The following is an 18,873-nucleotide window of genomic DNA, read 5'->3' as shown; positions in this document are numbered from 1 at the left end:
ACTGCCCAGCTCTGCCTGCTTTTCTCTCACATATAAGAATGTAGAAGCAGTCTGCTATTTATCACATTTTTCAGAGCATAAGACACACCAGAATATAAGAAATATCTTAGTTTTGGGGGAGGAAAATAGGGAAAAGAATCTGCTTACCACACATTCACCTAACTAGCATCCCTAGTCTGGTCAGCTTCAGTACATTATTTTATCCCTTGGTTAAGGGCTTAAAAAGATTTTTATTCTGAGAGACTAACAATTAAAGAGCTTGCAAGCCAGTAAGAGCTGGGAACATCATTAGCACCTGAGCAAGTAGAACAATGGAAAAACCCTGCAAAGGGCTTGGAAAACATTCTTCATTACAGTGAGTAACAATGAAAGATCCTGCAAGGTAAGAGCTGGGAAGCTTGTTAGCAGTTAGTTAGGGCTGGGGAGAAAAAAAGCTACATTCAGAGTAGTATAAGACACACCCTAATTATCAGCCTCTTTTAGGGAGGAAAAAGATGTGTCTTATACACTAAAAAAATACAGTACTTGAAAAGACTCCAAAATTTTATAACAATTTGAGGATGGCATTCGCCTATCAGGCCCATTTCTATTTTCATGTTTGAAAAACTGGTCAATTTAAGTGTCCAGACTGATTCATACTAAATACCCAAATCAAATTTGATTTAAATCAGTTTGGACTGTTTTAGACTACTAAAATGCATGTGTGGATTTCAAATCTATCAAGCCCGAATTGATGTGGAACAAATATCTCTACAGATCTACTACTATTCATAATTGTATACTCATAATTCATCAGCATTTCAGGTCTGAACCTGACTTCACTTATTTGAGATATCAGGAGTTCTATCCCTATCTCTTGCATAAATGCATATGTTCTACCTCTAAGTAAGGCATCTCATACATTGCAATATTGTGACTGCCTAAACCAAAGCGGTCAAACTAGCAGCATCACATTGCCATCACATGATGTATTGTGTCATTTTTCCTCTTTGTGGATTTGGGCTGGGCGTGACCTGGACATGACGCATCCGGCCCATGGGCCACCAGTTTGACACCCCTGGTAAATGAAGTTATACTAACACACATAGACATGAGCACTCCGTCAGAGATGGGGTTGGGCCATAAATAAATAAAGTGATTATAATGAGTCTCCATTTTACCAGGAATTCTAAAACTTTGTAATACAGCAACTTTATTTTTTTTAAACTTAGTTATATCCTCTCAACTGCAATGGATTCTCCTTCTCCGGGTCCCGTCAACAAAACAATGTCGTTTGGCGGGGCCCAGGGGAAGAGCCTTCTCTGTGGCGGCCCCAACCCTCTGGAACCAACTCCCCCTGGAGATTAGAAATGCCCCCACGCCTTTCGCAAGCTCCTAAAAACCCACCTCTGCCATCAGGCATTGGGGAACTGAGATATTCTTTCCCCCTAAGCCTTTACAATTTAGGCATTGTATGTTCCTTTGTATGTATGTTTGGTTTTAGAATTAAGGTTTTTTTAGCTGTTTTGTATTGGATTTACATGCTGTTTTTATTCTGTTGTTAGCCGCCCCGAGTCTGCGGAGAGGGGCGCCATACAAATCCAATTAATAATAATAATAATAATAATAATAATAATAATAATAATAATAATAATAATAATGGATTCCAAATGAATGAGCTGCAGTAAATGAGGAACTAGTCCCAAAACAAGTTATGGCAGGAAATTTACTTTGCAAACTTGATCAATTTTTCATTTACTTTTTTAAAAGTATACTTCCACCAAGTTGTTTGAACCCCCCTTTGGTTTCCAAACCACTGTTAGGAGAAATCCTGAAGTATGGATTTTTCCAAAGATAGATCTGCAGTATCAGGAAACTTTTAGTTGTGGTTAAATTTACTCTCTGACTTTTGCTGATATGGAGGCTATAAAGTTTCAGATTTTGATTCTGAGTCAGATCAAGAAAGTGAGTGGATTGTCCCTAGTAAGCAACACAGTAATAGTATATTTTCTGCTTTTAGAACTTAAAACTCAGTACTTCTAACAGTTCATCCAATTTTTAGTTTCCAATTGTAATCCTCATGTTCAAAACACCTGATGTTAGAATACCGTATATACTCGAGTATAAGTCGACTGTATTATAAGCCAAGGCACCTACTTTTCCCACAAAACTGGGAAAACTTATTGACTCGAATATAAGTCCAGGGTGGAAAATACAGTGGCTACTGGTAACTTATAAAAATGGAATATTCTTCTATTGTAGCTTCTTAAAATTGTTTTTGTAGGAGAATTTAAAAAAAAATGAAGAATGGTTGCAGGAACTGGGTATATCTAATTTAATGAAAAAAGGACCAGGGGAGACATGATAGCATTCTTCCAATATCTCAGAGTTTGCCACAAAGAAGAAAGAGTCAACCTATTCTCCAAAGCATCTGAGGGCAGAACAAGAAGCAACGGGTGGAAACTAAACAAGGAGAGAAGCAACTTAGAACTAAGGAGAAAATTCCTGACAGTTGGAACAATGAATCTGTGGAACAGCCTGCCACCAAAAGTTGTGAATGCTCCAACACTGGAAGTTTTTAAGAAGATGTTGGATACCCATTTGTCTGAAGTAATGCAGGGTTTCCTGCCTAGGCAAGGGGTTAGACTAGAAGACCTCCAAGGTCCCTTCCAACCCTGTTGTTATTATTATATTATGTAACTTTTTTCCTTCCAAAATGTTTTTTTATTTCTTGCATCTTTCTTCCTCCCCTTCCAAAATCTTTCTTTTTTTAAAATTCCAAAAACCTCTTAAAATATCTTTAGGAATGTTATCTTAATCTTAAAGCCTGTTATCTTAATCTTCATTACAATATCATTATAATTTTCTTAATAATTGGGATTTCATATATTCTTTCAAAACAATTGCTTAAATCAAACTTCCATATGATAAATATTCAGATTTTCCATTTAAAACATATTTCATAAGTTAAAATCATTATTACTATCTAATAGATCAGTAAATAACAATTGGGGGTTACTCAATCATTAATTGTAAAATCTTTCTTCTACACGATATTTATCTTGCATAAGGAATAACCATACTGTTTAAAAAAGGTAAATCTATTCATATTAATTATGTAGAACAAATGATTAATGACAAAATTCATACTATTATATTATCCTAACCTTTGTATTGTTTTAAACAAGTCAGTATTAACAATCCTCTTGGGTAGGATAAGTATAGTTGGAAGAAAAAGTTTAATTACACAGAGTTATCCCCACTTTAAGCAATATTTTCTTACAAAATAACCTATTCTGTTAATCAATTTTAAATGGGTAACTTACATTTTACCTGTACATTTTATTTACTTGTAAAATATTATTGCTGGCTTGATCAGAAGAGAAAGCCATGGTTCCTTTGTTCTGAAAGTCTCTTCAACCCTCCCGCCCCTTCCCCCAGTGCTTCCTGTAGAGGAGGAGCTGTGATTGGTACAGCCTGCTGCCAATCAGATAGCTCTCTCAGTGCCTCTTTCTGTGTAGAGAAGGAGCTGTGATTGGTTCAACCTGCTGCCAATTAGGCAGCTGAGGGGTAGCAAGAGCAGAAAGAAAAAAAACCCTTGTGTTGCCAGCCATGAGGTTTCTTTCCTCCCTGCCTTTCACATCGGAACTGTGGAGCTTTGGGACAGTTTTCAGGTCAGTGAAAGTCAGTGACTCTAGTATAAGTCGAGCTTGGATTTTTCAGCATATTTTTTGTGCTGAAAATATCAACTTTTACTCGAGTAGGTACTCTTGCTTCTCTCCCACTCCCTTGATTTTTGTCAACAGTTCATTTTAACAACCCAATCCTTCTGTTTAGTTTTCTTTGTTCCTAGTAAAGATACTAGGATACAGCAAAAAATACATCCCAGCAGCTGGTTAGGTCCCACAGAGTCAGCCTTCTCCAGGTCCCATCAGCCAGATAATGCCATCTAGTGGGGCCTAGGGGAGGAGCCTTCTCTGTGGCGGCCCCGGCCCTATGGAATGAACTCCTCCCAGAGATCCGTACCTGCCTTACGTAAAGTTTTAAAGACCCAAAACTTCAATAAAGTTTAAAAGTCTGCTGGCAGGCTTGGGGCCACTAAAATTTTAATATCTTGCCCCAGCCAATGAATGAATGTATGATGTATGATGAATGAATGCGTTTGTTTAACTTTTAAATGTGGAGAGTTTTTATATTGTAATTTATTTAGATTCCTGACGTTTATATTACCTCGTCGTAAGCCACCCTGCGTCTCGGAAAAAGGGTGGCATAGAAATAGAACTAATAAATAAATAAATAAAAACTGGGTATTTTTCTATAAGTAAGAGCCATTTAACCCACCCATTTTCAATTATCTCCATATTGAGTCATAGTGGTGCAATGGTTAGAATGGTATTGCAGGCTAACTGCCCACAGCCTGGAGTTCATTCCTGACTGGCTCAAGGTTATCTCAGCCTTCCATCCTTCTGATGTAAGTAAAATGAGATTGTTGGGGGCAATAAACTCACATTTGTAAACCACTTAGAATGTGCTGTAAAGCACTATGGAGTAGTATATAAATTCAAGTGCTATTGCTATCACTACACTGTGATATACACTGCTATTCAAAGACTCCAAGTCAAAGGTCTTTAAGCACAACATTCCCTACAAATGTTATTTTGCCTTGAATAAGCCCTGACACTGTTTTACAGGGCAAAACAAAAATGAGGAATGGTTTTAGGTTCCCCTCCCGCCTCTCCCCTAACACTAATTAGATCTGAAAGACTATAGCCTGAGTCCAACCACCGCATACTGAGAAGAAAGGAGCCCAAGCAGCTGACGCAGAGTTCAGACTAAACTAACTGCAAACTCTCTGGAGATGTCCCAAGGTAAATCTGATAGTCTCTGTCATTTATAATCATTATCAGGCAACTGAGTTCACTGCTTTAAAAAAAAAAAAACCTGGGGAGCCAATTAAGTGATCCCTCAGGCAGGAGACAAAGGCCTGCATTTCCCTTTGGTTTTAAAGGGAAAGCCATGCAGTTATTTCAAGTAAATAATACACAGTTCTTAACTGTAGAACTTTGCAGAGAAATTGGATGTGTTGTAGGATCAGTTGAGAGATAATCTATGGAGCTGCCTTATGCTTTGGTAGGACAATCATTCAAACACCAATAAGAGAGATAAATAACCTTGGTGAGGTCAAAGTCAGGGGCCTTTCCAGCCTGTTATGGATAAGATTGAAACGCACTCACATTATTATTATTATTATTATTATTATTATTATTATTTTTATTTTTTTTTTTAAATTGGATTTGTATGCTGCCCTTCTCCACAGACTAGGGGCGGCTAACAACAGTAACAAAACAGTATAATCCAATACTAAAAACAGTTAAAACCCATTATATAAAACCAATCATACATACAGACATACCGTGCATAAAATTTTAAAGGCCTAGGGGGAAAGTGTATCTCAATTCCCCCGTGCCTGGCGGCAGAGGTGGGTTTTAAGCAGCTTATGAAAGGGGGCAATTCTAATCTCTGGAGGGAGTTGTTCCAGAGGGCCGGGGCCGCCACAGAGAAGGATCTTCCCCTGGGTCTCGCCAAACAACATTGTTTGGTTGACGGGACCCGGAGGAGACCCACTCTGTGGGACCTAACTGGTCGCTGGGATTCATGCAGCAGAACATTACAAACATACACACACACGTCTGTGTGTGTATACCAGGGGTGGGTTCTAACTTACCTCAATGCTGGTTTTCTTCCTCCTGTGCTGCGTGGCTTCACACAGTGAAGGACCACATTTATCACATTTGAGCGTTCTTGTAAATGCAAGATTTTGGCAAAAAATGCCAATTTCTTTGCTGCTGCGCATGCACAGAAGCAAAAAAATGGCAATTTTTGCCAAAATCTTGATTTTACGAGAACACTCAAATGTGGCAAATGTGGTCATGTGGCCACATTTGAGCATTCTTGTAAATGCAAGATTTTGGCAAAGAATGCCAATTTCTTTGCTGCCGTGCATGCACGGAAGCAAAAAAATGGCAGTTTTCACCAGAATCTTGCCACTTGTGTGTGTGGATGGCATGTGCATGGCTGCCGGTGCTGAAGCTGCGTGCGCAGCACCATTTTCAGCATCCCTTCCCCATCTGGGCAGCAGCCCATTACTGCACACATGCATACATGCACAGTTGCAAAATGTCCCAAAAAATTCCCCAAAAGAGACAGCCAGAAACAAATGGTGACCACACGCACACTGCCGGAAACTTGGCTTCTGCACATGTGCAGGAAAAAAACCCAGAAACTTCCCCCCCCCCCCAAAAAAAATTCAAAAATATTCCTCCCCATAAAGATGAAAATAAGATGTCAACTGCATGCACAGTACTGGAAACTGCTTTTGCGCATGTACAGAAGAAAAATACCCTCAAAAAAATTTTAAATTAAAAAATGCAAAAAAAAAAATATTATTTTTAAAAGATGGCGGCACCCACAGACTGACACCAACAAAACTGGTTCTGTGATGTCATTGTGATGTCACCAGTGGGTCGTTACCAGTTCAGGCAAACCAGTCCAAACTGGAAGAAACCCACCTCTGGGGTATACATATAGTCTGATAGTATATGTATAGAGAGAGAGATGATAGAGATGATTGAGATAGAAATAGAGATAGAGGGATGATTAAGGTAGAGATAAAGATATTTGTTTATTGGACTTATATGCCGCCCTTCTCCCAGGACTCAGGGTGGCTTACAACATATAAAAAATACAATAACAGATTCAAAAAGTTAAATGTTAAATAATCTAAAAGCCCCATTTAAAAAACCATACACTCACACTCATTTATACCACAGTCAGATTCAAATTAACAACTGGAGCAAAATGAAAAGCTCAACAGCCCCAGGCCTGCTGGCCTAGATGAGTTTTTAAGACCTTCCAGAAGGCCAGGGGAGTGGGGACAGTATAAATCTATAAGAGTTTGTTCCATAGGGTCGGAGCTGCCACAGAGAAGGCTCTTGTCCTAGGCCCTGCCAGATGACATTGCCTGGTCAATGGGACTTGGAGAAGGCTGACCCTGTGGGACCTGACTGGTCACTGGCATACATGAGGCAGAAGGCGGTCCTGTAAGTAATCTGATCCTAAGCCATGTAGGGTTTTATAGGTCATAACCAACATTTGAATTGTGTCCAGAGACCAATCAGCAACCAATGCAGCTCGCAGAGTGATGTTGAGATGTGGGCTGATCTTGGAAGAGCCACAATAGCTTGTGTGGCTGCATTTTCCACTATTTGCAGTCTCTGAATGCTCTTCAAAGGTAGCTCCATGTAGAGAGCATTGCAGTAGTTGAACCTCGAGGTGATAAGGACACGACTGACTGTGAGAAGTGACTCCCTGTCCAAATAGGCCACAACTGGAAATAGTCTTATAAGCTCAGCTGCAGATCGAGGAGGACACCCAAGTTGCAGACCCTGCCTGAGAGTGGCAAAAGCTCCCACCTCAGAATAATGGATGGACAGGTGGGATTGTCCTTGGGAGGCAAAGCCCACAGCCACTCCATCTTGTCAGGGTTGAGCTTGAGCCTATCCTAACCCTAACATCCTCCAGACACCGGCACATTATTTCCATTGCTTCATTGAATTGACACGGGATGAAGATGTAAAGCTGAGTATCATAAGCATACTGATTAGATTTGATTTGATTTATTGGATTTATATGCCGCCCCTCTCTGCAAACTCGGGGTGGCTCACAACAAAGTAAAAACAATACATAATAACAAATCCAATACCCACCAATCCAATTACAATGTTAAGCTAAAAAATTCATAAAAAACAACCCCAGAATATTAAAAAAACAAGCACACAATCAATCTAACACCAAAACAACATGGGCAAGGGGGAGATGTTTCAGTTCCCCTATGCCTGACGGCAGAGGTGGGTTTTAAGGAGTTTGCGAAAGGCAAGGAGGGTGGGGGCAATCCTAATCTCAGGGGGGAGCTGGTTCCAGAGGGTCGGAGCCGCCACAGAGAAGGCTCTTCCCCTGGGTCCCGCCAGACAACATTGTTTAGTGACGGGACCTGGAGAAGGCCAACTCTGTGGGACCGAACCGGTTGCTGGGATTCGTGCGGCAGAAGGCGGTCCCAGAGATATTCTGGTCCGGTGCCATGAAGGGCTTTATAGGTCATAACCAACACTTTGAATTGTGACCGGAAACTGGTGCCATGCCATCGAATGATCTCACACAGTGATTTTATGTAGATATTAAACAGCAGGGGCGAAAGGATCAGCTCCTGAGGAACCCCACAGGGGAGGGACCTAGGAGTTGACCTCTGGCCTCCTGCCAACACTGACTGCGACCAACTGGAGAGATAGGTGAACCACCGTAAAATGATGCTTCAGACTTCCAACCCCTCCAGTTGGCGTGGAAGAATGCCATGGTCGATGGTATCAAAAACTGCTCAGAGGTCAAGAAGCACCAGGATAAAGGAATGACCCCTATCCTGGGCCCACCAGAAATCATCTGTCAGCAGACCAAAGTAGTTTCCATGCTATAGCTGGACCTGAAACCAGGCTGTCAAGGGCCCAGATAATTGGCTTCATCCAAAAACCATTGGAGCTGGAGCGACACTACCTTCTCAACAACCTTCACTATAAAGGGGAGGTTGGAGACAGGACAATAGTTGTTTGGAACAGCTGAATCTGGGAAAGTCTTCTTGATAAGGGAGCACACAACTACCTCCTTGCAGGGGGCTGGAAAGAACCCATCCATCAAAGAAGTGTTGGCAATCTAGACCCAGCCCTGTGTCATCTCCCTGCTGTCCAAAACCAGCCAGGAGGGACGCAGGTCCAATAAACAGGTGGTGGAGCTCACAGCTCCCATGGCCTTGTCCACTTCATTAGGATTAAGATGAGCCTCTGTCATCTCAACTGAGGGAAAGGGAGAGGGAGAGGGAGAGATAGGGATAGCTGTAGAAATGATATAGAGATGATAGACCTAGAGATGGAGTCAGAGTTGTAGCGACAGAGATAGGGAAGATAGAGCTAGAGATGGAGCTAGAGATAGAGATTGAAAGATAGACCTTCAGTCATGGGAAGAAAGTGCCAACTTTTTGCAACATAATCCCTCAATGCATCATAAAACAAAGACATAATAAAATGTTGAAAATGCTCACTTACATACTTCATTCGTGCCACTGTGTGATTGGACGTGCTCCTTCAGATAGTCAAATGGTTGATCCAATTTTGTCCATGTTTGGCCTAGCCATATATTAGAGAATATTCTAGGCTTGCCTTCCTCAAACTGGGCATTATTTCATGCTTGTGGCCCATCTCCTAGAATTCCTAGCAATGATCTAATGGCCAAGGAAATTCTGATAATCAATATCCACATATGTGCAGGATGCCCCGCTTGAGAAAAAATATATTTCAACACCCAAATGCTGCCTGCCATATCCTAGTTTTTCCTGCCCAATGCCAATTAATGACCGGGGAGATTATTTTCATACTATTGTGCATTTTTAAAATTAGTGATTTGGGATGAAATAAATTATGATAAATGTTTTATCCTTGTTTTAATTATAAAGGATGAGCATGAACTGGCATGAGGGTAGAAAACAAAATAAAAAATCTGATTCCATTTTACCAACAAGCAGTTAATAGCAATAGCACTTACGGTATATACTGCTTCATAGTGCTTTATAGCCCTCTCTAAGCAGTTTACAGTGTCAGCATATTGCAGTCAACAATCTTGGTCCTCATTTTACCAATTTTGGAAAGTTGAGTCAACCTTGAGCCTGTCAGAATCGAACTCCTGATGGTCAGCAGTGAATTACTTCATTCTAACCAATGTGCCACCAATTTTATCTGTTCATTCAAAGGATCTCTTAGTGGCTGCTTTGTTACCAAAGATCATCTGTCTGGTTTTGTCCTCTTCTATGAGTTTACAGACATATTGCTGCAATGAAGGATACATGGTAGTTGATACCGAGTCTCCGGAGAGGGGCGGCATACAAATCCAAGCATGACATCATAGAGCACCGCTAACTTCCCACCAAAGTGGTTCCTTCATTGCATGAAGCTCAGATCTCAAACCTGGGCTGGCACTGTTCCAGCAGATAAGCTTATCTGCTGAGCTCCCACACCTCCCTTTTGGACTATAACTCCTTAAAATGTAGTCTAAATTAGAGTTTATGGGAGCTGGTGTCCAAAACATTTACTTAAAAGATGTCTGATAAGATGTATGAAGAATTGTGTTGAAAGTCCTATGCACAAGGTGTATTCCATCAAGTAAACATGCAAAGGGATACACTACCAAAAATCCTGGGCCACTGGAGACCTACCAGATGACTGGAAACGAGCTGATGTAGTTCCCATCCACAAAAAAAAGGTAAAAAGACAGATCCAGACAACTACAGACCTATTAGTCTGACTTCAATACCTGGAAAAATACTGGAGAAAATAATAAAAAAACAGCTTTGCCACTACCTGGAAACAAACAGGATAAGGGGACAGAGATGTACCAGATGTGGAGGATTTCTGTCCCCAACCAATGAGGATACATCAGTTTCTGGAAGCTTATGAAAAGGGAGCTGAAAATAAAATAGATGTAGTTGTTGATGATAAGGGGCAAACTAATAATGAAAATAATGTTCTTCGGGTAATGTGCACGAATGCTCGAAGCTTGAGCAACCAGCTCTGTGAGTTAATGGCCATAATATCTAGAGATAATTTGGATCTGGTTGCCATAACTGAGACATGGTTTAAGGATTCCAATGAATGGGAAATATCCATACCAGGATATACACTGTATAGGAAGGATAGAATAGAGAGAAGGGGAGGTGGAGTAGCCATTTATGTTAAAGAAAGTCTAAAAACAATACTAATTCAAAATACATGTAAAGATCTGGAGACCCTCTGGATTTGCATGCAAAATAAAGACGGTTCTGTCATTAGAATTGGGGTGATCTATAGGCCTCCAGGGCAATCTGAGGAACATGACAACAAGATGGTGGATGAGATTACCCTAATGGCAGTAAAGGGAGATATTGTGGTTATGGGTGATTTCAACATGCCTGATGTTGACTGGAATATCCCCAGTGCCCTTACATGCAAAAGTAAGAATATAGTAGAGGCCTTTACAGGATCAGCTATGGCACAGCTAGTTAAGACACCAACTAGAGGGGAGAATATTCTAGATTTAGTTTTTACAAATGGGAATCGGGTTTCAGAGGTCAAGGTGGGAGAAAATTTAGGTTGCAGCGACCATCTATGTTTGTGGTTTAATGTAAAAACTGATTGTGAGCAATCCTATACTGCAACCAAAGTATTGGATTTCAGAAAAACAAATTTTAATGCAATGGGGGAATATTTAAATAATGAATTAAAGGGGAGGGATAAAATGGCAGGAGCGAGCACCCAGTGGACTGTATTAAAAAAGGCCATCTTAAAAGCCACAAGACTTTATGTAAAGCAAGTAACTAAAGGTAAAAGGAAGAAGAAACCGCTATGGTTTAGCAATGATGTAAGGGCTATAGTCAATGAAAAAAAGGCTGCCTATAGGAGGTATAAAGAGTCTGGAAGTATAGCTGATAGAGAGGTGTATAAAATGAGACAGAAGGAGGTGAAACAGATAATATATGCTGCTAAAGCCTCAAAAGAGGAAGAAATAGCAAAATCTGTAAAGAAGGGGGATAAAACCTTCTTCAGATATATTAGTGATAGGAAGAAGAAAAACTGCAGCATCACAAAGCTTAGTACCGGGAATAATACATGCATTAATGGGAATAAGGAGATCGCTGACCATTTCAATAGCTACTTCTGTTCAGTTTTCTCAAAGGACACCTTACAAAATAATACTATAGAGGGATATAGCATTGCTTCCAGCTGTACGGATTCAGCTCCAGTGATCTTAGAAGCCGATGTCTTAGAAGAACTTGAAAGATTAAAGATAAATAAGGCAATGGGTCCAGATGGCATCCATCCCAGAGTTCTTAAAGAACTCAGATCTGTCATTGCTACCCCCCTGACTGATTTGTTTAACCAATCCCTGTTAACAGGAGATGTTCCTGAGGATTGGAGAATGGCCAGTGTTGTGCCTATCCACAAGAAGGGCAGTAGAAGCTGGAAACTACAGGCCAGTTAGCTTGACATCAGTTGTAGTTAAAATGATGGAGACTCTACTCAAAAAGAGGATAAATCAGCATCTAAAAAACAATAACTTATTGGACCCAAATCAGCATGGCTTTACTGAAGGCAAATCGTGTCAGACTAATCTCATTGAGTTCTTTGACTATGTCACAAAGGTGTTGGATCAAGGTGGTGCCGTGGATATTGCCTATCTGGACTTCAGCAAAGCCTTTGATACGGTTCCACATAAAGAGCTGATAGATAAATTAGTGAAGATTGGACTTAATCCCTGGATAGTTCAGTGGATTTCAAGCTGGCTGAAGCATAGACATCAGAGAGTTATTGTTAATGGCGAGTATTCTGAGCAGAGACAGGTTACAAGCGGTGTGCCACAAGGGTCTGTTCTGGGTCCTATTCTTTTTAATATGTTTGTGAGTGACATAGGGGAAGGTTTGGTAGGGAAGGTTTGCCTATTTGCCGATGACTCTAAAGTGTGCAATAGGGTTGATATTCCTGGAGGGGTCTGTAATATGGTAAATGATTTAGCATTACTAGATAAATGGTCAAAGCAATGGAAACTGCAGTTTAATGTTTCCAAATGTAAAATAATGCACTTGGGGAAAAGGAATCCTAAATCTGAGTATTGCATTGGCAGTTCTGTGTTAGCAAAAACTTCAGAAGAGAAGGATTTAGGGGTAGTGATTTCTGACAGTCTCAAAATGGGTGAGCAGTGTGGTCGGGCAGTAGGAAAGGCAAGTAGGATGCTTGGCTGCATAGCTAGAGGTATAACAAGCAGGAAGAGGGAGATTGTGATCCCCTTATATAGAGCGCTGGTGAGACCACATTTGGAGTACTGTGTTCAGTTCTGGAGACCTCACCTACAAAAAGATATTGACAAAATTGAACGGGTCCAAAGACGGGCTACAAGAATGGTGGAAGGTCTGAAGTATAAAACGTATCAGGAAAGACTTAATGAACTCAATCTGTATAGTCTGGAAGACAGAAGAAAAAGGGGGGACATGATCGAAACATTTAAATATGTTAAAGGGTTAAATAGGGTTCAGGAGGGAAGTGTTTTTAACAGGAAAGTGAACACAAGAACAAGGGGACACAATCTGAAGTTAGTTGGGGGAAAGATCAAAGGCAACATGAGAAAGTATTATTTTACTGAAAGAGTAGTAGATCCTTGGAACAAACTTCCAGCAGACGTGGTTGGTAAATCCACAGTAACCGAATTTAAACATGCCTGGGATAAACATATATCCATTGTAAGATAAAATACAGGAAATAGTAAAAGGGCAGACTAGATGGACCATGGGGTCTTTTTCTGCCGTCAGTCTTCTATGTTTCTATGTTTCTATATCCAACAGCCAACACGGGCTTGTCAGAAACAAATCATGCCAAACCAATCTCATATCCTTTTTCAACACCATAACCAAATCAGTAGACCAGCGCAACATAGTGGACCTCATATACTTAGATTTCAGCAAAGCTTTTGATAAAGTTGACCACAATCTCCTAATCAACAAATTAGAAAAAAGCGGGGTAGATTACAACACGTGCAGATGGATTAACAGTTGGCTGACCGACCGCACCCAACGAGTTGTCCTCAACGGTTCCAAATCCACATGGAAGAAAGTAGGCAGTGGGGTACCACAGGGTTCTGTCCTGGGCCCTGTGCTCTTCAACATTTTCATCAATGACCTGGATGAGGGAATAGAAGGGCAACTAATCAAATTCGCAGAAAACACCAAGCTGGCGGGGGTAGCCAACACCCTGGAAGACAGGCTCAAATTACAGAAAGACCTGGACAGACTAACACAGTGGGCCCACACCAACAAAATGATGTTCAACATCAACAAGAGCAAAGTCCTTCACCTAGGTAAAAAAAAAAACTGGACACACATACAGCCTGGGAGAAACCCCTCTCAGCAGTAGCGACGGTGAAAGAGATCTCAGAGTCTTGGTGGATAATCAACTAAACATGAGCCAACAATGTGCAGCAGCAGCCAAAAAAGCCAATACAGTCCTAAGCTGCATCAACAGAGAATACACTCCAAGACCAGGGAAGTCTTAATACCACTCTACTATGCCCAGGTAAGACCACACCTGGAGTACTGTGTTCAGTTCTGGTCACCACACTTCAAAAAAGACATTGAAACTCTGGAGAAGGTGCAGAAAAGAGCAACCAAAATGATCAGAGGTCTAGAAACCAAGACTTACGAAGAGAGACTGCGGGAACTGGGCCAGAGCGGACATGATAGCAGTCTACAGGTATACGAGGGGTTGCCACAGAGAGGAAGGGATCACTTTATTCTCCAGGGCACCGGAGGGCCAGATGAGGAACAACGGCTGGAAGCTGACCAAGGAGAGATTCAACCTGGAAATAAGGAAGAACTTCCTGACAGTCAGAACGATCAACCAGTGGAACAACCTACTAGCGGACATTGTGAACTCCAATACTCTGGACATTTTTAAGAGGAAATTGGACTGCCATTTGGCTAGGATGCTATAGGGTTCCTGCTTAGGCAGGGGGTTGGACTTGATGACCCGCATGGTCCCTTCCAACTCTAACAATAAATAAATAAATAAAATAAACTGTGAGAATCACCAGGCTGACATGAATGTAAAACTAATTTTAAAAAAGATCACACTGTCAGCATTTCCAGTTTCAAGAATATTGCTTTTGGCTCTATGCTGCCAATTGCAGATTATGGTCTGGATTATATGTTGTTGAAAACACTTTCTAACACCTTGCAGGAATTCTCATAACAGAGGTGTTGGTTTTTTCAGATAAGAGAGGCTGCCTCAAACAGAGCCTCTCCCCAGCTGTATAATAGATATGAACAATTCAAACTCCCAAGTGGAGTCTTGCTTGAGACAGGTGAGAAGAGAGTGTTGACAGAAATGAGATGTAAAAGTATTTTTTGAAGAGGTGCCCAAGTGTAACATATTTAATCTTGTAGTGAGGGAAAAGGAACCTGGGATCATCTGTCATTCAAGGATTAGAACTTGTTTTGAGGAATTTCCAGGCATTCATTGTGGCAAGGTGGGTGGCTTGATAGCCTGTGTATTGAAGTCTTTTTCTTTTCTGCTTCCTGCTTTGCTTTCAGCTTGATTTCTCTGGTGAATCTAAGGCCAGGGGTAAAATCTTTAAGGGTTGCTGTTTCTAATCTCTCTTCAATGGCATGCTCCTGATCCAAGTAGCCAGCTATAGAATAAAACACATTATTAATAAATTGTGTTTTCATGCCAAATACCAATCAATGAGTCATAAGGTTTAAAAGCTAAACAAACATAAGTATTTAAAGAAGATCAATGGATCAAGCACTACAGGTTGTCCTTGATTTACCATCATTCATTTAATGACAGTTTGAAGTCACAATAGTCTCAGAAAATGTCACTTTAATCCAGGCACTAGGCAACTGGCTGTATTTAGAACAGTTGTAGAGTCCTGAAATCATATAACTGTGTTTTGTGATCTTTTCAGATAATTTCTGATTATCAGACAGTCTTAATTGTGGTTGTAAGTCGAGGACCACCAATTGATTTTTTTCAATTTCAGAACTGATAAATTATAAACCATTAAGATTCTTTCATTTACTTGTTTATTTATACTTTATATTTTTTAACTGCCCATCTTCCTCAAAGAGGAGCTGCTGAAATTTCTATGAGAATTCCCCTCCCCACATAGTAAAAGTTGAAAGTTAACACATTGCAAACTAATGATTGTAAAAGCTACCACTCTACTTTAGATGTTGCTACTATCAGGCTAGGATTAATTTTGCCCATCTGCACTTATATTAACATATAGTTTGTTTGTTTGTTTGTTTGATTGATTGATTTTGTTACATATTAACGTATGGAGTATGAATTTGCATAGCCGCTGCTGATTAGCTAATTCAGCAGTGGGAGAAATAAACTGCTGTCAGTGGCTAGCAAGTTTCAGGGAAGCCCTTAAAAGTGGCTTTCCTGCAACCTACCGGCAGTCCATATTAGTTCTAACTAATAGACAATAAAAGTACTTAACTGTTTCTGTGGTTCACTCCTTCTTTTATGAGTGAACCTAACACTGGTGATGAAGGTGATTGAAGAAGACTACAGAACAAAGTCACCTTGTAGCATCCTTGGCCATCTTAAGAAGCAACACCAACCTGTTCCAGCCAAACTAGAGGATGATTACACAAACATCTCCAGCTGCAACCTTCTTTGATCCAAAGAAAATGGTGAACCTACATGTCTTGTTTCTGCATGTTCCTGGAGGCAAACAATTTCCAGGATCTACCGGACAACAGGAGGCCACAAACATACAAGATGCCAGGCCACAAACATACAAGATGGCAAAGACCCTGGTGGCTCCAATGGACATTGAGTTCATCTCTTGGTCAACCCTACAGACCAAGCTAGCAGAACATTACGAATCCTAAGCCCCTCCAATGGCCAACAAGAATGAGTTTTACCATCAGTGCCAACAGAAGGCGAATCCATCAACAACGTCATGGCTAAACTCTGGGAAATTGCATTCAAGTACGAGTTCATAAATCCAGAGGAGATGATGAAGGACAGGATTATTTTATTATGAGGGACCTCAACCTAAGAAGAAATTGCTGATCCAGAGGGAAGCAACTTTTAAAGATGTAGTTGAAGAAGCAACAGCCGCCAAATCATTGATCTGCAGCTGACATCTAGAAAACCAGCAGAATCCATAGCACCAATCACCAGATCAATTGGATAACTGAAGTCCTGGATACAGAGGAGAAATTGAGGAGGATGACAATTTGTACCACATCCTTCAAGGACAACAAGTGAGCCACAGAGACTTTAAACAAAGGCAACCAGGGTGTTCTGGCTGCCGAGTCATACCTGCAAATTCAAAGAGACATTTGCCATCTCTGCCAAAAGCAAGGCCACATAGCAGAGGCTTGCAAAGCCACAGAATCATCACTATGCCAGCCTGCCCCATTTCCACCCAGGCTACCCAGGAGATCAGGAAGACAAAGTCAGAACCATTCTGGGGGACAATGGGGCAAGCAAAGAGATGAGCAAAACCCTCAAGACACCAGGGGAATCTACCACACCACTGAGGGCCACTCTGGCACCTTGACACTGGACAAGGGGAGAAATTTCATAACACCATGGCTATTGAGGGACTCCTGTGTGACATGGAGCTAGATATTGGCTCCATATTCACCATTAGGGCCTGGGGAACCCTAAAGTAGTTTGTGCCAACTATCCCAAATCAACAACTGAAACCCCAAAAACAATTTCCAGGGGAATCCCATGTGCTACCCTGTGCCCATTGTGCAACATCTATTGCACTCACTGGGCAATGGATTTTTTTTTTGCCAAACATGATCTGGCCCAGGCATGCCAGCAGTTGTCTGTGGATGCAGCCACAGCAAAAACCCAGACAATAGTAACACACCGGGGAGCGTTCAAATGCAATTTGGGATCAGTATAGCCCCTGGTCGGTTCCACAGCATGATGGAACACTTACTACACAGTATTCCTGGTGTGGTCCCCTATTTCAATAATGTACTCATTACAGAGGAATCAGAAGAGCAATTATTGGACAGACTGCAGAAAGTACTAGTGCATTTCAAAGAAAAGGGTCTTAAAGTAAAAAAATATAAATGTAAAATTGGGGTCACCAGTGTAGAGTTCCTGGGATTCCTCATCCACAGATGAAGCATTCGACCACAGATGTTAAAATAAAAGCCAGTAATGAGGCATTAAAGAGGCACCCAGGAGCAAGGCAGAGTTACAAGTCTTCGGAGAGGGGCAGCATACAAATCTAAGTAATAAATAAATAAAATAAATACAAGGCTTGAGTATCTCGGAAGAAGGACAGCAGCCATGGTCCCTAGCAGCCCTTTCGCCTCTTCTTAATAATGACCTTTGCACAGGGAAATGGTTGGGGCTATAGGGAGGGAGGGAGGGAGTCAAGCCTACCTCCTCTCGGCCACCCTCAGTTCAGCGGACCTCCTCCATTGCCTTCTACTCCAGTTCCCTAATTGGCTTCTAACAGTCTGCCTGTTCCCCTTTGCAACTAGTGTGAACTTGACCTGCTTCCCTTGGGCCGCCAGAATCAGCCACTCTGGGCTGACCTACGCCATCCCCCCCACTTCTCTGGGCCTGCTGTGGCTGGAACTCGACTTGAGGAAGGAGGAGGCAGTGTGGTTGGTGCTTGGAACCCCCCACCCCCACCCCCTTCATGCACCTCTTTCTCTGCTGCTGCAGCAGGAAAATCCCTGGGCATTTGCACCCGGGCTTCTCTGCCCACAACTTTCATTGGACATATAATATTTAAAAAATAATAATCAGCAACTTTTCACATGCAGTAGGATGCTTATGGTCTCATATGTGCTATACAATTTTGTCTTTCAACTGAGAAAAAAATACTTGTCCATGAAGCACTCTTTTCTGATTTGATTTTCGTCCTCTAGTATTCATTCATAGTACTAAGTTTATGATAAAAAAAATCAAAATTGGCTTTTAAGAATATTTATTTTTATAAAACTCGTGGATGTTCAACCAATAGCGCTCAAAATATAAGTAAAAGTAATGCATAGGTTAATTAATAAGCACATGTTAAGGTAGAAAACATAAAAGCAGATGTGAAGCAAAAATTAACTTTAAAAAAACCATTATAAAAGAGTACAGAACTACAAAGGTACCAACATAGTTGAGCTCTTAACCCAGTCACATGGCCATCAAGCCACACCCATGAAATAAGGCACACACACAGTATAGTAGTAAAATGTTTGGGAACTCTAGCCTGCCTACAACCCATGGA

General features: G+C 41.1%; 1 protein-coding gene across 1 annotated transcript in view; it reads left to right on the top strand.

Annotated features, from left to right (window-relative positions):
• Nucleotides 1-14,849, top strand: part of KCNU1 (potassium calcium-activated channel subfamily U member 1) — a 194,718-nt gene extending 179,869 nt beyond the window's left edge. The window contains 1 exon segment of the mRNA XM_070765628.1: nt 14,788-14,849. Coding sequence (XP_070621729.1) covers nt 14,788-14,849 — 62 coding nt within the window.
• Nucleotides 14,850-18,873: the final 4,024 nt, after the last annotated feature.

This window comes from Erythrolamprus reginae, chromosome 12, assembly GCF_031021105.1.
Source record: "Erythrolamprus reginae isolate rEryReg1 chromosome 12, rEryReg1.hap1, whole genome shotgun sequence".
NCBI classification, from domain to species: Eukaryota; Metazoa; Chordata; class Lepidosauria; order Squamata; family Dipsadidae; genus Erythrolamprus; species Erythrolamprus reginae.
The sequence above is the reverse complement of the archived record's forward strand: the minus strand, read 5'-3'. Positions and strand labels throughout refer to the sequence as shown.